This window comes from Montipora foliosa, chromosome 12, assembly GCF_036669935.1.
Source record: "Montipora foliosa isolate CH-2021 chromosome 12, ASM3666993v2, whole genome shotgun sequence".
In the NCBI taxonomy this organism is placed as follows: domain Eukaryota; kingdom Metazoa; phylum Cnidaria; class Anthozoa; order Scleractinia; family Acroporidae; genus Montipora; species Montipora foliosa.
This window is the reverse complement of record NC_090880.1, coordinates 4,324,139-4,350,020: the sequence shown is the minus strand read 5'-3', so window position 1 is coordinate 4,350,020 and position 25,882 is coordinate 4,324,139. Positions and strand designations below refer to the sequence as shown.

The 25,882-nt window shown below is 39.8% G+C and overlaps 1 protein-coding gene across 2 annotated transcripts in view; it reads left to right on the top strand.

Annotated features, from left to right (window-relative positions):
• Positions 1–582: 582 nt before the first annotated feature.
• The window catches only part of LOC137979297 (lethal(3)malignant brain tumor-like protein 4), a 30,055-nt gene continuing 4,755 nt past the window's right edge, over positions 583–25,882 (top strand). The window contains exons 1-15 of one of the 2 annotated variants that reach the window (XM_068826537.1): positions 583–689; positions 982–1,089; positions 6,753–6,879; positions 8,462–8,707; positions 11,178–11,336; positions 13,604–13,884; positions 14,926–15,070; positions 15,641–15,729; positions 16,465–16,717; positions 16,947–17,029; positions 17,489–17,720; positions 19,316–19,398; positions 20,658–20,883; positions 24,543–24,779; positions 25,271–25,364. In XM_068826537.1, coding sequence (XP_068682638.1) covers positions 982–1,089; positions 6,753–6,879; positions 8,462–8,707; positions 11,178–11,336; positions 13,604–13,884; positions 14,926–15,070; positions 15,641–15,729; positions 16,465–16,717; positions 16,947–17,029; positions 17,489–17,720; positions 19,316–19,398; positions 20,658–20,883; positions 24,543–24,779; positions 25,271–25,364 — 2,363 coding nt within the window. In that variant the 5' untranslated portion in view covers positions 583–689. The remainder of the gene's footprint in view (positions 690–981; positions 1,090–6,752; positions 6,880–8,461; positions 8,708–11,177; positions 11,337–13,603; positions 13,885–14,925; positions 15,071–15,640; positions 15,730–16,464; positions 16,718–16,946; positions 17,030–17,488; positions 17,721–19,315; positions 19,399–20,657; positions 20,884–24,542; positions 24,780–25,270; positions 25,365–25,882) is intronic. The other variant, XM_068826538.1, reaches the window with a different exon arrangement.

Genomic DNA, 25,882 nt, shown 5'->3' with positions numbered 1-25,882 from the left:
CTGCGGGAAGTCATTTTTGCTTTTAAATTTCAATGGTAACTTGACGTAGACCATTTTTATTAACGATTAAGAATGTGAGCTTGCATCGATCCTAATTTCTTGTTCACAGAAAACGGAGCATTTTTTATAGCATTTAAAAATGCTTCTTTTTTGCAATGCTAACTTGAGCCAAAAAGACGGTTCGCGTAATAAATGCTATCTGGAGCCTTTCGTATATTAAAGACTTCGGAAACCTCTTAAGAATCGAGTTTGAAAATAGGCAGTAAACGTTTATGAAGGAAACCAAAAATAAGCAGATCTTAATAATAAGTCATCCATTGCCTAATGTTGCAAATTACTTCTTTGCGGTTTGTTTTAATCTGAATTACCGTAGGCTATATTAAATTTCGGGTCGACGTTCCGGAGAATGTCAACAAACTCAGTGTGCCACAAATATGATCGCAATTGCCTTCTCCTCGAAAGGATCTAAGGTTAACTACTAAGTAGCAACATTGCGACATTTTTGTTATGTTTTAAATATAAGCATTATTCAAATAATCACTCCAGCGAAAGATTCCATGCGTCTTGCATAACAATGGCTCTAATCACGTGTGTTTTTGTTCGCGAGTAATGATTGACACATCTCACGTATCGGATGAACAATTTTTTTGCATTTCGGAGCGGTTGGCCCTTCGCCTTCATGCACAACGGTAAACTGATGTCGTATTTTCTTTTTTGTTGTTAGTTTTCTCATAATTGACTAAAACTCTTGATGAACGCTCAGCGGCGTCAAATTTTCCTGCCGTTTCGCTGAGTCGAATCTCGGGGTTCGATTCCTTTCGGTTAAACTGAAAAATGGGTCTTGTTTTCTATATTAGCACGCGTTTATAGATTGACCGGCAGTTCAGTTTTCACCGAGGGTTTTCGTTTTTGTGAGTTTGTTTCTTTGGCAATGAGGAGAGCAATTTCCTTATTCATTTGCCGTGAATTGCTCTATTTTAGATGATGTTTCAAGGAGAAGATTCCAGTGTCATGTCCGAAGAAGATAAAACACAGCACAAAGGAAGCGAAGCAACAGAGAAGGCTAGGAAGACTGCACATGGGAACGAGGTCAAGTATTTCACGCGCTGCAACGCAACCATTTCGATTTTTTATCCTTTAGATTCTTCGCGGAACGACTTGCTTTCGAGCGAAAATGAGCGACATCTCAAGCATTTTTACATCATTATAACATCTGTCCCAAAAACGAAAAATCAAATAGATAGAAGTTCGTTTTTCGAAATCGAAACTGCCTGAACCTAAAGGTGATTGAATATTCAGACACTGAAACACTTCAAGCGTGGAACCGAGACATTAAAAAAGAGACTCTATTGCGTTAGAATACTCTCGTAGTCATTCAATGCGATGTTTTGCGCTAAAATGAAAAACGATTTTATGCTTTTGGTTTGAAGAAATGATAGACCGAATTATTTTTACCAATATCATATGAATTTCCTAAACTCAGTGTGCTCCGAAAATAGCCCTTAGCAAGTTAGTAATTTATGAATTGATTTCATAACACAACAATACCATTTAGCCATACTTTGTTTGCTTCGTGTTTCATTTTTTTCTTTCGCAAACATTCTTTAAGCATTAAGACGATCGCTTTCCTAGTCGATCTTTCTCTGTAGTTTTCGGCATCTATCTCGACAAATCCGAAACTGCAAAATTTTTAGACTTGTCTTACACAAGTCAAGAGACAACTCATTTCTATTTCAGATGACGTGTTTATTTGACAAATTCGCTCGACCTCGGCTTTCCGAGGTCGTGGACGTCAAGTTTCTTGGCTTCCATGTCGCCGAAGATTTTTCTTCAACTTGTAATCAATCCGATCTGCAATTTGTTTCAAAGTCCGAAATCTACGTCATCTGTAATAATTTCAAGTACTCTTTTTTTGTTTTGTAAAACAGTAGACGCCTCCTTCTCCCGAGAAACCCGACCCTTGATGAAAAAGAGTTTTGTTTTACGTAGCGGGGGAATATAAAACATAAACAAATGCTTCTCTTGGATCCGCAAAACCGACATTTTGATTAGTGGGACAAGTTGAACCATTTGTCGTCGTCCAAAATGTTTGCAATCGTTAAAAATATCGAAGAGGAAGAACTAGACGGCGATATAGGCATAGTTTTAGAACGGTAATCTCATAACATTCTCGGAACTGAGGAAGCTTTATTTTTGCTTGCTAAAGATATTTCCTAAGGTGTGTCAAGTTCATCTTTTTATGGATTTAAGACAACAGAACATTTCCTTTACGCTTTTCATAATCACATCACCGTTAATCGTCGATGAAAATACGAAAGATGAAAAATTCAAGAGAAAATACGGAAAATTAATGTTTGCGAGTTTAAAAATAAAATGTAGTTAGTCCATTCTTTGGCTTTGACCTTTCGCTGCGGTTTAAAAAAGGAAATGTGGTTTGAAATAAAATAAATGTCCTTTTAATACGGTTCTTATAAAAAACACGTCTTCCATAACAGGTAAGAAAACGCGATACCTCAAAGAGGTCATGAAATTGGAAAAACTCACGCAACGACACAGGAAATTTGTTAAAGCGCTGTTACACTGTGAAATGTTTCATGCAACTTGTCTCGCAATGTTTTGCCGACATTGCGGCGGGACAAGTTGCACGAAACATTTCACAGTGTAACGTGCCCTGCAACGGCCAAAATCGTTGCGAGACAAGTTGCACGAAACATTTCACATTGTAACAACGACTTTAGCTTTAATCGCAATTTACCAATCGAGGCCACTTTTTGATGAGCCAATTATGTTGAAAAACGTCATATAAAAAGTCGAAGCACCAATCTAGACAAGACGAGACAAGACAAGACAAGTTGACATGTTGGAAATATCGCTTACAAGATTAATGATTGCATAAAACTGCAATCATTTCGCCTCGGCTCGTTCGAGCATTTTATAAATATTTGCGTTGTTTTTCGTCATCTGTAAACTTGTACATCATATAACAAATCACTTTATTCATCATAGCAAAATGTCAACTGAAAATTGATATTCGTAAAACCGTCGTCTCTCGTGACTCCGCTATTGCCAGAATTTTACGATTAAAGTATGCAGTTTCCTGACAAAAAAGAAACAGTGTTTAGCGTTTTTTATTGCAGCCCTGTAAATACACCCACACATTTTTCAAACTAAATATCTCCTACTCCAATGCAGATATTTCCAAACGGTAAAAGGCGTTTTTAATCTTTCCTGGAATTCTATGTGATAAACCTAAAAATTCAAGGAATAAAAAGTTGATCATAATGAGCACTTTAAGTTTAAGTCACTGGTTGCATAGACAGGAAGGCACACTACATCCGAATGGTAGCTAAACATTTCGAAATGATTAGGGCTCACTGTAATTTATTATTATTATTTATTATCATTATTATTATTATTATTATTGTTATTGTTATTATTATTGTTATTGTTATTGTTATTGTTATTATTATTATTATTATTATTATTATTATTATTATTATTATTTGCTTAAGGCAAAGTAATGTTCCTGGCAAAAATTTAAAATTTAACTTTTATCAAACAAATTATTTTGTTAAAACAAAAAGTTATGTCTTCTGAAAACGTTATGTCTTATTGATTAGTTCAACCTTCAGATATATCCATTTATTTGTTCATTTATTCGTTCGTTCATTATTCATTCATTCATTCACTACTTGCACAAATCCCATAATACACCTCTTTTACCCCCCCCCCCACCCCCCACAAAAATCTGCATAGGCATTGTTTTCGACTTCTGTTGGGACATTTTCATGTCCCAGGAGAAATTGGTTATGCAAAATGGTTATGCAAAATGGTTATGCAAAAGTTTTGGGGAGTAATAGAGGTGTATTATGGGATTGTGCAAGTAGTGAATTCATTCATCCATTCATTCATTCATTACAAACTGTTTTATGACTATTATTCAACGTGGCACTGTCACGGTTGCGCATGCGCCAGGAAAGGTGCAGACAATATGGAGGCCGCCATCACATGTCGAATTTTAAACACTCGGCTCACAAATAGTGATTCAATCCCCTCAAGAAAACAAAGCAGAACTGTGGAAATACCAATACAGCATGAATGAAAAGAAACTCTTGAAGGCGTGAATTCATGAGAAATTCGACGCATGGTGTAATCGAAGTGTAAGCCGTTTCACTATTAACAAGGATGGAAGTCCATCTTCGTGGCTCATATCGAGCAGAGACCACCACGTCATCGTTTGTTGATTAACGTTTACTGTCTTCGGTCCAAAATGTCTATTTGAATATTTTGAAGAAAAACTTGCATTTAAATGAGCGGAATAGACCATTTTCGAATTCTCACGGCTGGACTGGATCTTGCATGGAATGGAGGCTAATGCGGGCTAATATTGATTTGCCCGCATTAGCCTCCATTTCATGCTAGATCCAGTCCAACCGTTAGAATACGAAACTGGTCTATTGCACTGGTTGTGTTTATTTGTTGCACAAATTATACAACCGCAAGCGGTGAGTAAAAACACCGCTTTTGAATTTTTTCTACTCAGTCTTACCGTCTTTCGACTTCAAAGTCGTCTCTTTTGAAATGGCATGTTAACGTGATAATATGTTTGGTATATCGTAGAGGAAAAAATGTTTCCGTGATGAGCGCTTGTACGGCCGACAGTGTATACTTTCCGGTCACACCTGGCAGTGAACAAACATGACATGATATTTGTGTTCGCTTTTATTTATTGGACTCGAAATCATCGATAATAGATAAATATGGATTTATTGCTTTTCGGAAACCGTATTAAGTCTAGACTTAAGTAGAAAAAGCAAAAAAAATTAAAATGTTAATATCTCTGCGTGTGAGAAATACTGCGCATGTCATCGCAAGACAGTGTTCCTTTAAAGCCACGCACGTCGTGCCTATGCTGTCTGTGTTCTATCCTCTACAAAAAGAAGCTCCATCTTTTATTTAAGAAATAGAAAACATGACCAGAAGTAGCACGAGCTGTTGTTAGCGATGGCGCGAGCAAAGAGAATTTACATTTTGATAATTAGAGTTAACAAGTTGTTTTCCTTTTTTCTCGTCGCGTTGTTTTCTAAACGAAATAGAAAACATGTACTCCGTGTTTCTATCGAGTTATAGAAACACGACCGAAAGTTTGGGAGAACGAGAAATGCTGTGGGAACACGAGCCGCAGGCAAGTGTTCCCACAGCTTTTTCGAGTTCTCCCAAACTTTCACGAGTGTGTCTATAACTCGATAGAAACACGGAGTACATGTTTTCTATTTCGTTTAGAAAACAACGCGACGAGAAAAAGGAAAACAACTTGTTAACTCTAATTATCAAAATGTAAATTCTCTTTGCTCGCGCCATCGCTAAAAACAGCTCGTGCTAGTTCTGTGTCTCCATCCAGTTATAGAAACACGATTTTTAACCAATCAGCGCGCGTATTTTCTCTTAGGACTGTTTTCTAATAGCTTCTATCATCGAATTTTTTTTTAGAAATGTTTAAGCAGATAAATAAAAATAAAAGTAAATCGTTCATGACAGTGCATTAGTATAGTAGTTTTCCCTTTGATGATCAGATAGCTGCGTTTTCTGAGCAACAAGATCGGCCTCACTCTACAACCTGTTTTTGTGAGCAAAAACTTAGAGCAAGATTTTTGGCCCAAAGAACCCAAGCCGAGCATGGTGGCGTGGTTTCCGTATTTTTACGTGATCTGTGTGATTCAGATAGTCATTTTGTTTGGTATTCAGCCGGACATCTTCATCCGAACATTAAGTATTCACAACAAGCAGGAGCCAAAAATAGGCCATTTTCGAAATATCAATATTCATCATGATAGTGAGGCAAAGAGGACAAAAACAATAGAAACATGTTGCATCCACCTTCCTTTGTCTTTGTCCTCTAAAACTCTCTTTCAAGCTGAATTGGGAGCCTACAATTTCAATATCTTTACAAATCAAGGTATTTTTAGACTTTAGGGCTTAAATAAGATTTTGCTCGCACGTGTGGCCATTCAAATTTCTCATGCAAGACTTGTAATTAGCTGGAAAGGTCTGATTATCTAAAAATAACTCGCCGTTGCTTATTTCCCTTTCGTAAACGGTCGTTGCCATTTGAAACGGTCGATGCCATTTTTTAGCTCTGAATTACACTCGTTAGGTCTAAGAACTCAAAAGATTGCGGTTACTGGGAGTAGTAGTTTCGCTGGTCGTATGAGTTAGGGTTCGGATTAGGGTTCTGTTTAGGGTGAGGGCTAAGAACCCGAGTTCGAGTCTTGAAATTTTCGGACTCTTTTTGTTTTTTTTTTTCCTTTTTTGTCTTAATTTTTGTAAATGTTTTTTCTTAGTCTGTTTCTTTTAAGTTTCTTTGAAGTGAAGTGTGTAGTCGACCGTTATAAATGGCACCGACCGTTTCAAATGGCAACGACCGTTTACGAAAGGGAAATTTGCCTCGCCGTTCCACAAATACCATGAAGTTGTACACAGCATATTGAAATAAACCTGTAAATTTCAGCGCCATACTTGGTTAACTTGTATATTTTTGGCGACATACTTAGTTGGAATTAGATGTGAACTATCCTACCCGCCTCTATTAGCTAAAGCTATTTGCGGGTGTTGTTGTTTTTAATGATTGTTTGATTTGTACTTGATGTGCCATTCATTACCTAATTATTGTTTCCTTTTGCAAAGGTTTTCGGAATGAAGGCTAACATAAACTTAAACTTTTTTAACGCTTATTTCATATTTTTTCCCAACAGTGGATATACGGGAGCATCTCAACAGGTGAAATTCAAAAAAATTCTTTCATTGGAATGGCATATGGCCCCCCTGCGAAGAAGCAAAAAACCCAGAATAATGAAGCTTCAGAACTGTCAAGATCAAATGGTAGTGATGTGGTATTTTATCGTTCATATTTGGATAACTGTTCATGGAATAAATTATTTTCGTGGCCCTAATATCATTTAAGATCACAAAACTCTCCAACTCGAGAAAGAAGATAAGTAAGAGGAGTCACCTTTACCCTGGGCCCGGTTGTTCAAAAGCCGATTAAGTTAAACCAGGATTAGCATAAACGTTCGTTTCATGTTTTCAACTTTAGGGAGAAAGTTTCGTTTGCTTATTTTTGTTTTTCGAGATTGACTTCTTCTGATGTAAAGTTTTGCCAAATATCAGCGTTGAACAGCATTTGGGAGTAGAGAAATAAACTCCTTGGTTAATTTTCAATCTGGGATTAGCGTTAATCGGCTTTTGAACAACCGGGACCTGTTCTCCAAGCCTCTCTCCGGCGGTTCTTTCTCTCGATTGCGCGACAGAACACATTCGCTACTTTCCCATTCCTATAATGCAATACATTTTGGGGCTTTTTTTGCATAAAAACAATACATAACAAGTCATTTACTCTCGGGACTGTGTCATGCTTCAGTGAACTGGATATCCATTGTCTTAATGCAAATAACCCCCCAAACTGAACTGTATTATGGGATTTGTGAAAATAGCGAAGTGTCATTTACTTTCACTCAACAAAACGAGCACTGTGATTGGTTGATTCTTGGTCACGTGCCCCTAATCAAATTCAAATGTATCCCTACCAGTGTCAAGAGCCCATGAGTAGGAGCTTAACTGCCTCTCCCATACCACCCCTATGAGTCAACCTTTGCCTGTAGCTTTCTTTTGTTGGTTTTCACTCACGTGATCAACAGTTTTGTTTTTCAACGAAAACAAAAGAAAACGTTTGCATAATAATAGATTTAAATTCCCCTAGGATTTGGTCGGGGCTCCAACATGGCCGCCGTTTCTTTGTTTAGGGGCTCCAACATGGCGGTCGTGACGTCATGGGCTCTGCACGCACTGTTTTAAATGACCAATCAAAATAAAGGAATTGTCTAACGAAGACAAAAATAGCAAAAACAATGTATGCAAATTGATGTAAATTGTGTAAATGTCAGTCTCTTGCTGAAGGGTTAGAAAGATACGCGCAAAGGTTGACTCAAGGATATGGTGCAGAGAGAAGCTCCTACTCATGGGAGAGACGGAGTTGAGACGAAGTCGAGGGAAACATCAGGACTCTCAGGAAAACAAAACTAACTGTTTCCCTCGGGACCATACATTAAGTGTATAATATTGACTTCAGAGAGTCCAAGCTGTCTATTCACGCGCACTTGAATAAACTAATTCTCCTTTAAAAAACTCGCACCGGCCCATACTTCAATTTTTAAGGTCTCATTTCTTTATACTGTATTTTGCCAGTTAGCCATCACTTGAGCTAATGAATAAAAGGTCGAAATTAGGCGTGGCTCTTTAGTTTGCATACTGCACGAGCAAAATGGCGATAATTCTTGTTTGCACATTCCATCTGTATGACATACGTTTCTAGGCAACTCTACCCGTGACTGTACTCGATTGTATAAATGATGAGCTAAATCTCGGTTGACTAAGATATGTATTATTTGGTCTTCTTTGAACACAGAAAATATGGTAATAAGATCGATGCCATTCCCAGAAGCAGATGCGTCTTTGCCAGGCGTTAAACTTGGTGCCGTCAAAAATACTGCAACATCAAGCACTGAAGTTGGCGTTGATTCTTCTTCAGAATCGGTCACCAATAACGTGTGCAGTGCTGCAAAAAAGCCGTATGCTGAGAAGAAGAGTTCGGATGATAGCGAAGATCCATTTGGAGCGCTAGACTGGAAAGACGGCATTGCCACATTACCAGGTAAAGTTTCTTGGAAATCACGTGGTTAAAAAAGGCCTTTGCGACCATAAAAAAAAGTCACTGCTTACGAGCCAGGAGGCCCATCAGGCCGGCGCTTATCTCCGGTTTCCGTAGCATTAAGCGACTAGGAGTATTTATACTCCCCCCTGGATGGGATGCTAGTCCATCGCAGGATTACCCCCAGCATTTCGCCGGTACCCAATTATACACCTGGGTGGAGAGAGGCACCGTGAGAGTAAAGTGTCTTGCCCAAGAACACAACGCAATGTCCCCGGCCAGGCCTCGAACCCGGACCACTCGATCCGGAGTCGAGCGCCACCGCGCCCTCCCTTTGCGACCATACCTATTCGCAAAATCTTTCGTTCTTAGTGTTTCTATGTGCTTACCAGAAAACGAAAGGAATTTTGAAGTTCACACGGGAGCAATCCATTAGTTGATCCTGGCGGCTTCATTCAACCAAATACCGTCTCGATTTCACGAGGCTCGACCCCTTCAGTATGAAGATAAATTGTTCCAGGCTCCCAGATATCCGGAAATCTGCGCGAGAAAAAATCCCGTGGGAGCTGGGTCGACTTAAGCTCAGCTCCCAAGCGTTTTTAGCTCGCAGTTTCAGCCACGTTTCTCCCTCGTTTGAAGGATTACCCTTAATCGTAAATTTGCTCCAAGTGAAGAATTATCGTTTATTTTGGACACTGAAAGCCTGATAGGGATCATGGGAAATAAACATATTTTTTTTAAAGCCGAATCCCAATGTCTGTACCCACAGGACTCGGAGCTGGGAACCCCTTTACTTAACAACTAGACTACCACATCACTAACTGCGAGGATGTCATTTTTTTTTAATATCAATAATTTTTCTTTCAAATGACACAATAAACGTGTTTTAACACCCGCTAAGAAGCAAGCTTACGCATTGAAAAATGTCGGTTACCAAACTTCAAGAGAAAGCTAGTCATTTTAAAATCAAGCCTTAGACTTGACCATTATTCAGCAACGATTTTATACATTTATACTAATTATTTTGGGTAAATAAACGGCACACTTATCAGTCAATTGATTTTTAGTGGTTAAGTGGATAAAACATTTCCTTCAAAGTTGGTGCTCCGGGTTCAAATCCTATTCAGGGGCTGCTTTTACTTTTTTTGCTTTTTATCTGCTACCACAAGTCCTGGGACAGAGTAACCTAAATGGAGGATAATAGACCACTTTCATAAATGGCGACCAACTTTACATTCTTTTGTATTTATGTTAATTAGACCTACTGCCTTCGTTTGAAAGCAAATATTCTTTTGAAATTTGCTCGTCGTAGCGAGGTTAGTAGGGCTTATTAGCATTAAAACAAAAGAAAAATTTATTTGGCCGCCGTTATGAAAGAGGTCTATACCTCATTTGGAGTAAACTGACAACGCTGGAATAATCCTTAATTTGAGGAAGGGATCGTGTTGGCAGTTTCCGTGATTGGCTTTCCCGACTATCTTCCCGGTGGGAACACGGAACAGGGTAGTGTTAAATTAAACAAGATGCTGCACACTTTCGTGTCTAAAGGTCACCAACTCGTGCCATTTCCGAGTTATGAAAAACGTAGACTGAAAACAACGACATTTGTTTCCGGTCGTCTACGCACTCTTTAAAAAAACCAATTTCCTCTGGTCTCGATAACCTTTTCATTGCACAATAATGGTAGTCGCTTTTTAATTAGGAGGCTGAGGATCAATCACGTTGACCACCAAACTTCTCAAAAGTTTTTTCTTTCACTAAATAATAAATTCCAAAAATTTAAAAGAGAGAAGATGACAACATTCGATAGCAATATTTATTTAATTGAAAGAGATCAATGCACACCAATAACCATTTCCTGGTCACACACATAGAGCGAGTTTCAATTGAGTGTCGTAAAACCAAAACCAAGGTAATTACTTTGGCCAATCAGAAAGGACTGAGACAATCCGGCAAACCAATTAAAACTCAAAGTAATTACACGTAGTCGACACAAAGCGCGGGAAAATGTGCACGCGTGAGCCACGATTGGTTTTGGTTTCACTTCTGATTGGTTGAAAAAATGGCGCGAGAACTTTGAACCAATCACTGAGTGAAGTAATCATAAACCAAAGTAATTATCTAATTACTTTCGACACTCAATTGAAAGCCGCTCTATACGAACTTATGTTTACTTTACTTTACACAAGTGTAAACTAAGCAGTTTGCATATGACGTCATGGTGGCCATATTGGATGGCAAGAACAATAACCTTTCTCTCCGCAGGGAACGAAACCTTCTTGTTATGCAAACGCTTGCTGACCTTATGAGATCAAAGATTGCGATCCCTACCCTCCCCCACCCCCCAAACAAAAAAGAAAAAAAAAAAAAAAACGGGAACATTGAAAGTCAGACCACCCACGAGGTTGTGTAATTAGGACGCGCACATGTTCATACTAATCTTCATTTCTTTTTCAATCATTGCTTTATTTAGGGAGCAATCTCAAGTTTAAGCTTACTGAGTTTGGAACTCTAGAAATCGTAAGTACCGTGGAAACCGAAAATGGTGAACTCGAATGCAGCACACCCACGCAACATCGCAAAGCAAATGAGACTGAAACCAACAAAAGAGCACAGGGAAGCCTCAGTAGAGGTAAATGTTTATTGATAAATCAACTTGTTATCATTTGCTAGAGAGAGCGCACTTATGATCTGTGGGAAGTCGGATTCTCCAGACCTGTTATTCTTTTGCCCGTTGCCATGCAACTAGCTTAGCGTCATTCTCACGAGCGCATAACTCCGTCTACTATCAACAATTGCATTTGTACCCATAGTATTTCATCGCCAGTTATCATGATATTTTGTTCTTAACCAGTTTTCATACGAACTACTACGCCCTTCGACCCAGTATGAAAACTTAAGCGAGGTGATCTACGCTAAGGATTATTAAAACTGAGTTCAAGAACGGACGATAGGAAGCAAGGTCACAGCAAGATAGATGCCCATACGAGCTCCTTGGGATATGTAAATTTCAAGCTATTTTGAGATGAGATAGCAACAGGTGCGCGTGTTGGAAGGCGTCCCCAGTGTAAGCAGGTGCGCTCGATCACAAGAAAGTAAAAGTCGCGTTTGACTTTTTGTGTCATAAACAAGATTACGGAGCTTAAAAACGAGACGCTTTTGAGCGGCGAACGGCAACCGGAAGTGGGCTGGGGTTTTTTTTCAATTTAGTTGGCACACATCATATTACTAAGAATAATTTCTCCGTTAATTTTAGTTTAAAGTCTGGATAACTTCCGTGACTCGCGCGCGTCTTGTGCTTTGAAGTTCCCTACTGCCTTATCCACGCGCCTCGGTGAATTGATAACATAATGTAGACCCAGACTTAAAGGGGAAGCGACTTCCGTTTCTGAAATATTTCCCGATAAAGACATATGCCGTCTTTATTTCTCTTCCTCTCTTAAAGAACGCCACAAAAGTTAGACAAATTACATTGAGAGCGTCATTTAAGGATAAACACACAAAGGCTGCTAACCATCGGAATCACGATTATTCATATCACAAGTACAGAAACAGAATCTTTTCGTCGGCTACTTTACATAGAGAAGTCTGCTACATTTTTCTCTAAATTGAAGTAATTAAAGACTGATTCTTTCAAACCAAGAGTCCGTTACTTTAGAGTACGAATCTGGTATCGGGTTTGTCCCGGCCCCATCAGCGTCATTGTCTTTTTTAACCAAGTTTTGAGCGAAAACAAACAATTGCCCAAATGTTGTACCCACTTCAGATCTCCCGGTCTTAAGGACGGTGCCTACTTCCTTATTTGCTTTACAATGTAATCTAACGTGGATGCGAGGCAATTTCGGGTTAAAACTACAAAAAAGCCCGAAATTGCCTCACATACGTGCTAGATTATATTGTAATGCAAATGAGAAAAACTAACCGTGAAAAGGGCTATTCAAAGGTCTTTTTGCGCGGTTTACTGAATATTCGGGAAAAGCAGATCTTAACAAGTATTATTGAAATCCAAAAAGAAAATTGGGGTAACCACGCATTTTTCGATATAATTAATCAACAATATTAGTAAAAAGCTTTAAAATACAAAGCAATGTATCGCGTTCTTTGCCAAATTAAAGATTAATTATCTCTGAAAAATGCATGGTTATCCCCAATTTTCTTTTTGGATACCACGAGCACTTGCTAAGTTCTGCTTTCTCCGCATAGTCTTAAACCGTGCAAAAATATCTCACCGCCGATAGGAAATCCGAGTATCTCGAGATGCGCAGGACGTATGCGCAATAACAATAGTAGGCACCGTTCTTAAGAGAAAGGAAAGAAATGGCGGCCATGATGGTGTACCAAACTAATTCTCCGGGAATTGATCTTATTTTTATGCAAATACTTTCTTTTGTTTCAGTAATCCAATATGGCTGCTGGTCACGTGAGTGAAAACGCTCTAGTGTTCATTTTCCAGCAAACCTTGGTTTTAAAATAGACACTTTTCTGACGCTGATTGGGACTAAACCAATATGATTTGGGTAAATGTTACTCTTGGGTGATGGACTCAAACCTACGATTAAGATTCATTCTGAAAATGACAACATGAAGTCGGCTAAACGTGAACAGTCAATTTTCTTTTATAACCACGTGGCGTTTTGCGGCGTCCTTTTAAAAACGACATGCCCCGAGATGTAAACACGTTACCCCAAGAGAAAATACTGTTAGGTACCTTCTAGATACAGTCGCGGTTACTCTAAGTTGAAACCAACCGCCAACTTGAATTTTTTTTTACATGCAGCCTGACTGATTTAGCGCAAACTTTATTGGTTAATTCAGCTACGAGGTCACTATTTCACTATTTTAGTGGCGTCAACGATATTTTTCTATCTTCTTCTCCACTCCTTTTTTCGTCGTTGGTAGCAGGGACTTCCAAAGACAATGTGACAGCGTCCGCATCCCCTGATGACAGCGGTGTACTGTGTTGCGAGGTGTGCGGCAAATACGGTTTGCCTCAGGACTTTTCGGCCTCTGGGAGATTTTGCAGCCTGTCTTGTGTTGGGGTCTACACTGGGCGAAGAAATAAAGGAAGAGAATACATGCGGCATACTAAGACAGTTGACGGCAAGATTGTGAAAAGGAAGAGGAAGGACAAAGGAAAGAAGCCTGCTCTCTCGCCTAAAGGTGGTGATTTAAATAATCAGGTAAGTGTGGGTGAAGTATTATAGATTGTGAAGCAGTTGCACCGTTTCCTTGTCGACGATTTAGGTGGGATGTCCAACTAGCAGGTTCCTTCAGGTAGGAAGGTGAGCGGACCAAAGAAAGGTCTTGAATGGACGGATAAGAGAAAACCACAATAGTTTTATCCTTTTTTTTTTTTTCAATTTTTAGCCACTTAACATTCTTTTGACAGTCGACGATTTTGACGCTTAATTTACACGGGTTAACTTCTAGTGCCAGGCCTACCCGTCCACTTATTGAAGAGACAGCTGACCAAACTACCATCACCAAGTGTCAGGTGCAAAATCAAAATTTATCATTGACTCTTGAGAAAAATTAATCATTTTCAAAGTGAATTACGGTTGCTGATCATTGATGGTAGTCATGATAGCCTTTGACAATTCATAATTGTATCTGTTGGTAAAACAGGAGAAATGCAATCATTTATAATTGACTTTCATATTGTAATGAATTTTAACATACGCATTGTTTCCAATTTCTCTTGGGACCATTGTAGGTCCCAAGAGAAAATAAAAGCAATGCTTATGCAAAATTTTGGAGGGACAAACAAAGAGTATTATGGTATTTTTGATAGTGGTAATATGGGATTGTGTTGCCAAGCTTTTCCCATTTCCCCGCCTCTAATCTTCGAGTTACCGTTGGCAAAAGAGTCTTTGCTGCCATTAAAATCACCAAAGAAGGACTGGGGTCGAACAATAGGTGGATTTAACAGTACCCTTTGTGTGACAAGACTTAACGTAAGCGAAACCGGCGAAAACTTTGCGAGGCCAATAGGCCATTTCCGAGTTTATGTCTTCCTCCTCTTCAAAGCGAGTCTAAGTTCGAAGTTTTTGTGATGGTAATTAGTTCTACTTTGCATATGAATGAAAACTAATTTTCATAAGAAAAACTTCGCACTTAGACTCGCTTTGAAGAAGCGGCGAACATGAACTCGGAAATGGCCTATTCCCTGAATCTACGGGTGGTCTTACAAAAATATCCACCGTTATTTCTTTTCGTTTCAGGAATCATCGCACACTCAAGGAGACAGCGAAGAATTGCTAGGAGCTCGCCGAGTTCCTTATAAAGTCAAAAGAAAACGGCTGAAAAACAAGCTGAAATTTAAAAAGGCATCTTTGAACGCAACGGACCTCATGAAAGGAGAGGATGGTGAGTAGCCCAGGAACATGGTACTGAAATAAATTAAAACCCCAGTTATACTCGTACACTGTGAAACATAGAACTTGAAGCTTGGTGGACTGTGTGCTGAAAGAAAGTAATCGAATTAATACAACAACATTGACTGGAAAGAGGCATGCTACATTTCGCATTCATACTGGAGTGGAACACAATTAACATTCAATTTGTTGCAGGGCTCGGTATTTTCAGAGAGTAGAAACAGTATACGAAGCTAATTACTGAAGATATATGTTTTACTAACTGAGCGGTAACAATTTTAAAGTCTATTTTTAGACCTGATAACCCCTCGAGATGTGCCCTAGAATAACCAGCTGAAAGCTAATCATTTGGCGTGTGGCGTTCTGAAAAAAAAATACGCTTGTCGCCCAATTTGTGACCAGAGCAGGATTTGATTGCAGAATTCAGCATCCCAACGGCTGGGCCACGGACTCTCCGAATCGCAGAGCTCCGTCGCTTCCTCGTTCAACCGAATATTTTGGCGCTTGTTGTTGAGTTTTTTTGTTTATTTATGTTTTTTTGGGTTGGGGGTTGTTTTTGTAGTTCCTTATGACTCTTCCAAGCCGTTTGTATGGGCGGATTATCTATCAGCTTGCGGCGCGATACCAGTTCCAGTCAGTGTATTTAAGCAGGTGTGTACTGTAGATCAACTGGGTATACTTGCTTTCCTTTAGTCCAACGTTTGACTTTGACTTTGACTTTGACTTTAACTTTGCTACGGAAACGTCGTCAAAAGATATAACTACGCGTTAATTCCGATCACTTGGGTTTATTCCAAGTCATTCGGTGTGGAAAGTTTGTAACAATTTCCCAGGAATAAACTTGGTAGGGACGGTGTGGATGTTTGGAAAATTTTGAAAATTTATTGTCGGGTACTCACGTTTTTGACTTAACCACAAAAGAAAGATTTTGGCAAAGAAATGGCGCTTCCGGGGATTGCAAAACCACTGTTTTTAATCATTGAAAAATTTGCTTTGTGAAGTTCTCGTTCTCGATGTTGTCGTCGTTATTTAAGCTAATGAACGTTTTTTATAGCTTTTGTATTTCATTTTGCAAATTTTCGCTGAGTAGAATGAGAGAAAGACATGGTCATTTAAGCCTGGTTTTCACTAGCGACGCAAGCATAAATACAATAAGCATTCGCAAACTCTGTAGTTTGATGTTCATTAGAGCCTTTTGTTAGAACAATAGACACTAATTAACAAGAAGTAAATGCGCTTGCATGGCCTTATGGATGTTACACAGGTCCCGGATGTTGGCTGTCGCTTGCTTTTTCCCGCCATTTGATTTCTGTTCTTACAAAACAATAGTAGCTTTTTAGGTACCGAAAACTGAAGGAATTCTTCTTTCTTTTCTTATTATTACAGGAGAACCCCTTTCTTGATCTTGAGAGCAAAACGTCTTGTGGATTCGAAAAAGACATGAAGCTAGAAGCAGTAGACCCAAAGCACCCTTCATACATTTGTGTTTGTACTGTGGTGAAAGTTAAAGGGACACGCATGAGGCTTCACTTTGATGGTTGGTCCGAGAGCTATGATTTCTGGGCAAGCACAGACTCGCCGTTTCTTTTTCCTGTTGGTTGGTGCCAGAAAAATGGTCAGCGACTTAATCCTCCTCGAAGTAAGTTGGTTATTACTTCTCGCCAATATACAACAAATAAAGGCAAGAGGGACTGGTTTGTGTTTCGTTGTTGTTGTTGTTGTTGTTGTTGTTGTTGTTTACTCGCAAGAAGAGAAGAGGAATTCGTGCATAAGTCAGAAATATGCATGTATAATTAAGCTGTGGTTATCAATTCGAGAAGTAACATTTTGCTGAAAGTGAAATGAAATCCAAACCTTTCTTTTTTCAGACATGTCGCCCTCTGACTTCAGCTGGGAAAACTATTTGAAAGCGTGCGAGGCCAAAGCAGCACCCGAGGAACTCTTTAAACCTGTAAGTGAAATGCCACTTTAGCCCAAAACAGTCATCACTAAAACAAAGACAAGGAGTGCTCGGTTTAATTTTACGGTGTATCTCTGATAGCACGTGGTTGGCTGTCTGGATGTTTTACTTTTAATTAACGCTTCTTATTTTGATAGAGCGAGTTTCAATCGAGTGTCTTAAAACCAAAACCAAAGTTATTACTTTGGCCAATCACAAAGGACGGATACGGTCCAGTAAACCAATCAAAAATCGAAGTAATTATACGAAGCTGACACAAAGCGCGGGAAAATGCGCACGCGCGAGCCACGATTGGTTTTGGTTTTACTTCTGATTGGTTGAAAAAGTGGCGGGAGAACTTAGAACCAATCATTGGGTGAAGTAATGCAAAACCAAAGCACTTCGCTAATTACTTTCGACACTCAATTGAAAACCGCCCTAGATGAATACACTCCACCTATTTTCCGACAGATTTCCACCACCAAACATGGCTTTAAGACTGGAATGAAGATAGAGGCAGTCGATCGCATGAACCCAGACCTTATCTGCGTTGCTTCGGTGACAAATGTGATTGGCAACTACTTTCTCGTTCATTTTGATGAGTGGGACGATTCCTATGACTACTGGTGTGGTGACGATTGTCCTTACATTAGACCAGTGGGGTGGTGTAGGGAGAACAAGAGGAATTTGAATCCGCCAAACGGTGAGTTGCAATTTAGCGTAAACGAGTGGTACGCCTCGGAGATACGTAATCATTGAGAAGTCTCTCTTTGGACTGGTCCGCTAAGGGCGAGTGAAGGAAAACACACTTATATTTCCAAGATCAGTGCATGTGATATTATATCTCCTCGATTTTGATGGAGGTCACGAAGTTCCCAATACTCCCATCAAGTCAAAGTCAACATTAGAATTAACGTTAGCGTAGCATTATCTTCAGTAAAGGATTACGTAACTCTTTAGTCTGATTCAGACATGCAACGGAAATATGCAATCCTTGTTATAGATAAACATGACCATCTAGAGACAGGTGAAAGGACACAGAAAGTGTTTTGATGCCATCGAGTTTAGTAATAATATAAGCCATAATAAAATAATTAGGATAGTACGCGCACTCTCATTGGTCAATAGATGTGTTGATGATAGTATGGAAATACGGCTGTGACATCACGAATTTTGATTGGCTGTATGCTATCAGACGCGCGTTTTGATTGGCTGGTATGAAATATGAGCGTGTATCAAGAAAATCTGTTTCAATCAAGAATTTTCCTTCATTTGTTTCCTTCATTTGTCGAATTATCTTTGAGAAATATTTGATAAAAGCAATAGAGGACTTTTTTCCGTGTTTCCATAGCCTCATCTAAACACTCGGGGAAGTTGGGAAGCTCCCAACTCCCCGATCGTGTTTAGGAAACACGGAAAACGTCCTCTATTGCTTAACTGGAAAAAAACTTGCTTATCTTACAGCGGTGACTATTCACACGCGCCCCTCGACGACTGTTTTTTTTTTTTTCATTTTTCGAAACTAAATTTGGGTAAACGTCAATCAAATGTTTCCGTAACGAATTTGACTGCAGCCGAGGGAATAGGATTATTGTCATGGAAAGATTTGATTGACCTCCACCCAAATTAATTTTCTCGAAAAATGAAAAAAGGGTCGTTGAGGGGCACGTGTGACTGATAACCCGGCTCTAAGTAGTTCCCTAAGATTTGGGGCTGGTAACAGCAAATTCAAAGAGGACCTGGGCCCGGTTGTTCAAAAGCCGATTAACGCTAATCCGAGATTAAAAATTAACCAAGGAGTTTACCTCTCGACTTCCAAATGTCGTTCAACGCTGATATTCGGGAAAACTTTGCAGTAGAAAAAGTCAATCTTAAAAAACAAAAACAAGCAAAAGAAACTTTCACCAAAAAGTTGAAAACATGAAACGAAACTTTACGCTAATCCTGGATTAACTTAATCGGCTTTCTAACAACCAGGCCCTGAACTTCAAATTTGGCCCAGTTGTTCGAAAGCCGATTAACTTAATCCAGGATTAGCGTAAACTTTTGTTTCCTTTTTTCAACTTTTTGGTGAAAGTTTCTTTTGCCTATTTTTGTTTTTCAAGATTGACTTCTTCTATTGTAAAGTTGTGCTGAATATCAGCATTGAACAGCATTTGGGAGTAGAGAAATAACCTCCTTGGTTAATTTTTAATCTGGGATTAGCGTTAATCGGCTTTCGAACAACCGGGCCCAACATAGCAACTTCGTATTGGATTTTTCTTCTAACTCGCCAGTTCATTTACCGTTCACTTTTAGATGATGATTTTCACACTTTTTGCTGGGAAGAGTACTTGAGGTCAACCGGTTCCATTGCAGCTCCAAATCAACTGTTTAAAACGGTGAGAGATTGACGAAACAATGATACCATATATACCAACCGTGATATTCAGTATTGAATGACAAATAACTATTACAATTAAAATACAAATTAAAATATGAATAAAAAACTATAATTATACATAAATTGCCATAGAGCAGGTTACTACCTTGATCCAAAATGGACCTCTGTGTAAGTCTTATCAAGGCATCACTCGAGTGGACATCGTGAAAAGGTTTAAATATTTTCAAAAAACAGTACTAGAGTGATTGCGTCGGTGAATGAGAGGATGAAGGAAATTAAGTTGTGTTAAATGAGTTGATTATTGAGTTGAATTGTTAACCTTTGAGAGATTAGAAAACTGACTTTGCAAGCGTTAACCCTTCGTACCCTAAAAATAAATTGGTATATGCGGTTTCAGAATGAAAATAGAGAATGAACGATTCTCTGTTGAATGCTCACGTTGTCGTCAAGACCTCAAATTTGGTGATTTCACGTCGTCATTAGGGAGTTTAAGTTCTCTGTCCTTGTGTGGGCCCAATTCCATCAGTAGGGCTAACGCTCACATGGTTCATATGGGGTAGATACTTAGCACTTCACATTACACTATAATCAGTTAAGTCTTTTCTAATATAAGTGCTACACGGCCAACGTTTGCAAAATCGTAATCCTTCCTTGTACTTGTACATGTTCATTGCCGTGACTTTAACATCGTCACTTCCCACGGCCTGCTCCCGTCCGACTCTGTAGCTCAGTCGGTAGAGCAGCGGTGATCTAACCCGAAGGTCGTGGGGGTTCAAATTCCCACCCTGGTCAGAGTTTTTCTCTGTCCTTGTGTCGGCCCATTTCCATCAGTAGGGCTAACGCTCACATGGTTCATATGGGGTAGATACTTAGCACTTTACATTACACTATAATCAGTTAAGTCAGTTACAGGATAGTTTGCCTGTATTGTACAAGGTGAACAAGACGGAATAATCGCGAAATACTTGCGATAGCGCTGAGTTATATTTTAGACTAACGTTTTCCTTGCCGTAGCCGTCGTCTTTGCTTAATGCAGAGTACCGCAAAAAATATGAGCTAAAATCCGTGCAGCACGATTATTTATGCGCTTTTAACATTGTTTTGTGGCGTTGTCGTCGTCTTTGTCGTTGTAGATCTTTAAAAGATCCCTAATATATACCGAAAACTGGTGGGCCGCATTCCATCGCAGATAGGGACTTCTTTGTTATAGACTTCTTGCACAGTTTAAGTAAGTAATCAACCTTTTGTGTATCTTAGAGACCTCCACCAAGTTTTCGCTTGGGACAGAAGCTGGAAGCGGTAGATAGGCGAAACCCTTCAATGGTTCGAGCGGCCACTGTTGCTGAAGTTAACGAGTATCGATTGCGAATCCATTTTGACGGCTGGGATGACCTTTATGACGACTGGTATGAATCGGAATCGTTGGACTTGTACCCGTGTGGTTGGTGCGAAAAGACTGGCCATCCCCTGGAGACACCCCTTAGTAAGTTTTTTTCTAGAAATGCGGAGTCATCATAGGAGACCGTTATAGAGCGTTCTCACATGACGTCACGGCGGCCATGATGGTGCCTGCTGGTCACGTGAGTGAAAACGTTCTATAGGGAAGTCGGACTCTTTGTACGTGCATTTAAGGCTGTTTTTTACCAGCTATCTAAGAAAAAGCACAAGCAACATATTAATTCTAAAGTGACCATCGCTAATAAGTGAAGCAATTTAAAGTGCACCGAAACTCAAATATTTTTCGTCAGTAATATTAATCTCCCCACCAAAAGAAAACATGTTTTACCATTCTTTCGTCAAAATGTCTCTTTTTACCTGCCGGGCAAGACGTGCAAAGTTATGAAAACCAGCAGTAATCTGGATCCATGACCGTGATGTGACAGGCATAGGTCTATTGTCGATTTTGTGTCACAAACTGCTTTGCAATGCAAAGTTCTTTGAAAACAGCTATGCAAAGCAGTTTGTGAGGTAAAATCGAGAATAGACCCATGCCTCTCACATCACGGTCGTGGGTCCAAATTACTGTTAGTTCTGCCAAGCACAGAAAAAGTAAAATTCTGGGTAGCAATGGTGACACATGTTTGCTTTGGATGAGTTTAGTTGCATTTTGAGCAGTTTCAGAGAAGCTCGCAAAAATCCAGGCTTCAACGGAACTCGAACTCAGGACTCTGCGATTGCGCTGTACTTGCTCCAATGAGCTGTCGAGCCATTTGGAGGCAGGTCACTTGCAACTTCATGTTATATCCCATAACAGGGGAACGTGTGATAGAGAATAAACACTACTACAAACTACTACTACTACTACTACTACTACTACTACTACTACTACAGAGGCCAATAATAATAATAATAATAATAATAATAATAATCCCCCTATGTTCCTCACACCGCGCATGTACCGCTGCTCAGTTGGCTCAGTTGGTTGAGCACCGGGCTGCCATGCGGGAGGTCGTGAGTTCGACTCCGGCCGGACTCCTACACTCAGGGTCTTTAAATAACTGAGGCGACAGTGTTGCCTTTGTAATTACATCCGCAAATGGTTAGAGTTTCAAGTCTTCTCGAATAATGATTATAAACCGTAGGCCCCCTCTCCCGGTGTTGTGGTCTGGTTTGATTGAGGGCCACAAGTTTATCAGCCTATGGCTTTTCCGTGTTACCCTCATAAAATAAAGACTTCACTTCACCAACCTCGTTCCCAGGGCTCTCCTCCGCCGAAAGTAGGGCCGGAAAAGCCCCTGACATCGGCTGGTCACGTGTTATACAAAGGGTACTAATTTAATCTGATCCGCTTGATGCTTATTGGCTTTTGGAATTCAGAGCAACTTGCATTAACGTACATCATCATGACCATTTGGATGTTGTGCGAGTACTTCAATTTCTCTGTTATTCGAAAGAGCCTGCTAACATTGTCGATGGAGCAGTCTACTCCCAAAAAGATATAGAAGAAATTCAGTGTGCAGGCTTTGTGGTGGTGCGTACGAAAGTCGCTTCGTATTCTGGGCAACACTGGCACCAACATCGGTGAGAACATCGACGAGAACATAAATACCTTAAAACATATATATTCGAAGCACTTAGAACTGAAGAGGCTTCGAACAAAACAGAGGAAATTTACCGAGGGTTAAGAGCCCGTCCAAGCGGACTTAGAACAGAAAGGTTTTGTTTGCTTTCCGCCATATTCGAATCAATTATTCGAATCTCGAATTTCACAAATAACTTATGCCACCAAAGATTTTGGTCAACATCAGATTCCATTCACCGGGACCACCTTGTTCGAGAGAGACTGAGGCTGTCACAGTCACTGAAAACTAACAGTTTTAAAATCGGTGCTTAGACTTAAATACTGTTTATCAGCGCTATATCTAGGCAGTCTGCAAATGTCGCACACCGGTCTTTTGGTAAGTCTTCGCAATGTCCCGCTTGTATTCCGAAAAGCTATTCTTGGTCTAACTAGGCTTACTTAAGGACGTTCGCGCTAATTGTTTGTGCGCAACATAACTGTGCAGGTAACGCGACTGTAATATGTCACGCATTACGAGCATTAGTGAAGTTGAGGTTTGAAAACCTTTGCAGAAACCGTGGACGATAAGTCTTGGACAGCGTTGGATAAGAGAAGATCGTGATCAGTCAAAATTGATTAAAAATATTTAGGAAAGTCAAGTAGACTACTGCATGACTGATGTTCGCGTTGTTTTTATCAGTCGTGCACTAGTCTACTTGACTTTCATAAATATTGTTCAAGCATTAGTTAAAATAACATGGCGACAAAAACGCCGGGGAAAAAATTCCAGGCCGGCAAAAGAATGGCACATTTATTTCCGAATCATCATGAAACGTTGAAGAGAAGTGAACGGGAGGATGGAAAAGCTCAGCTGGAAAAGGTAGCTGCTGCTGATCGAGTAGTGGCTGAAAGTTTGGAAAACTCGAGGACCAACCGTTGCGTAAATTTAATGGGGCTGTTTCTTTTTTTAATGTTTTTATTACCCTACGAACTTATATTCAAAACGAATGTATGTTTTTGAAGTTCTTTTCCTTTACTTTCGTGAAAATAGAGCAGTATTTTCGTCCTCGTCGGCTTGAATAGTGCGGACCTGCGTGGAAAAAAACAGCGCTTAAATTTCACAAAAACCACACTCCAGAAGACGAGCATGACGGCAATGGAGAAATATTATACAAAACACTAACCAAATGAAGATGACGACTGCTTAAAACTTCGTTGCTGTGCTCGAGAAAGCTTTGTTTTGGGGTAAAAACCTTTCATCCCTTCCACGATCGATCCTCTCCTGGGTTCCAGTCCTTCCCCGACAGGTCACGCAAAAACGTGACAAACGAAGTTTTCCAAGAGCTTCGTAAAATCACATCGATTTTACTCCCTTGGATCATTGGTGACCCCTATTTTTTTAATCATGAATCACTTGCTCTACTTACTATCTACAAAATATGATAAAATGAAAAAAATCTCACCGTAAGAAGTTGTCTTTTTTTTTAATTTTCTTTCCTCGTGCCATCGAATTCCGGTAGTGGTTGCAACAGATAGAGGTTACGAAAACGCTCGTCCAGGATGAACTCTACTGTTTACGACATCCCTAGCGGCATGAAATTATCTTAAAATCCCACCCCTAAAAACTTATGCACGGAAACCTTCACTCTAACAGTTTATTTTTAGGATTTTCGATGGATGAGCAGATGAGGCTACCTTTCGTTATTATGACAGATTTATCGAAATTAAGGCATTTTTCCACTGCCATTTTCTCCGAAACAAAGTCGGTGAACCCCAATTTTACTTTATGACCTAACTCTAGGCGAGAAATGAAGAAAATCTCACCGTAGGAAGATTTTGGCGCGAACGTCCTTAAGCCTAAAACGTTATTTAATCTCAAAACCAGTTTTTGTCGGTTAGTATTCAATGTATGATGGACTACTACACCCGGAAATCTCCTGTTACGAGTTATAAATCGACTCCAGGCTCTCTCGAGCAAGCTGGTCCCGGGGGATGGAATCTAATTTTCGGGTGTCGAACCAATACGTGACCAGCCGATGCCAGGGTTTTTTCCCGCCCGCCCTTCTCTCGGCAGAAAAAAGCCCTGGTATCGAGGTTGTTCACCTCACCTCACCGGAAACATTTTCTCTTTTCTTTTGCAGCACAACGCGAAAAGATTTCCAGTGCGGCGTGCCCCACTCCCGGATGTAAGGGCATTGGTCACGTGAAAGGCGCTAAGTACTCGACACACCACAGCACGTTTGGCTGCCCCTACTCGCTACAAAATTTAAATAAAGAGTCGTGTCTTGTAGACAGACTCTCTAACAACTCCATGACTGAAGAATCCGACTGGTCTTACGCCTCTAAGCAAAAGCTTGCGGTTGTCAAGTCTATCAAAGGTAAGGAACACATTTGTGCTATGTAAGCTTGGTTTTCACTGGCGAGTAACGTACACAGGTTCATCAACTTGATGTATTTTAGTATTTCGTTTTATAGCAAAAGCTGGTAATAATCAACCTCTATTTCGTGGCTTGTGCTTGCATCTCTGGTGAAAGCAAGCCTTTGGAAGCTCGAATGATGATTTTACTCGTCTCATTCGGGACGTGAAAGGGAACCTCCCCTAAAACAACAAAATAACTTTAAGCCACAGAACATAATGTCTGCAATTAAAAATTTTCATACTTTTTCCAATAAAAGCGTTTCGTATCCGAAAAAAGTGAATTTCAAAAACGCTTGTTTTGGCTTTCGATTTTCACGGGGACCGCCATCTTGAATAATTGTGACGTGTTGTGGTTGCCCTATTGTTCTGACACAAAGAGCGATTGTTCTGGAACAATAGGGCAACCCGACACGTCACGTCACCGGTTGGTGATTTTGCTCATTGTCACAGAGGAGGTTTTGACAAACCCAGGGGACGGAACTTGTCCAACACCCGGATGTGATGGCTCAGGTCACGTCAGTGGTCAGTGGAAGACACATTACAGGTATGTATTGGGGAATCTTTGTTTACATTCTTTTGTCTCATTAGCACTGAGAAGGCTATAGAGCGTTTTCACTCACGTGACCAGCAGCCATATTGGATTACCGAAACAAAGGAAAGTATTTGCATAAAAATGAATTCAATTCCCGGAGAATTAGTTTGGTACACCATAATGACCGCCATTTCTTTGTTTTGGGACACCAACATGGCCGCCGTGACGTCATGTGAAAACGCTCTATTGTTCCGAGAATAAGTCTCGTCTTCACGTATTCGTTTTCGCTTTTGAAAACTGACGGAACTTTTCATTCGCGGATTGGCCTTCTGTCTACACGTATCCGGTGAAAATGGTGACCGAAAACGCTCTCAAGAGTGGAAACGGAATTTTTCGAAAATGAAATTTTCGAAAATTTTTCTTCTCGAAAAATTTCTTCTCTTTTTCTCCTTAATCCTTCAATCTTCTAAATATTTTAAAGCACGAAGAGTAATGTTTACATGTTGTTGTTGTTGTATATAATAGTCATT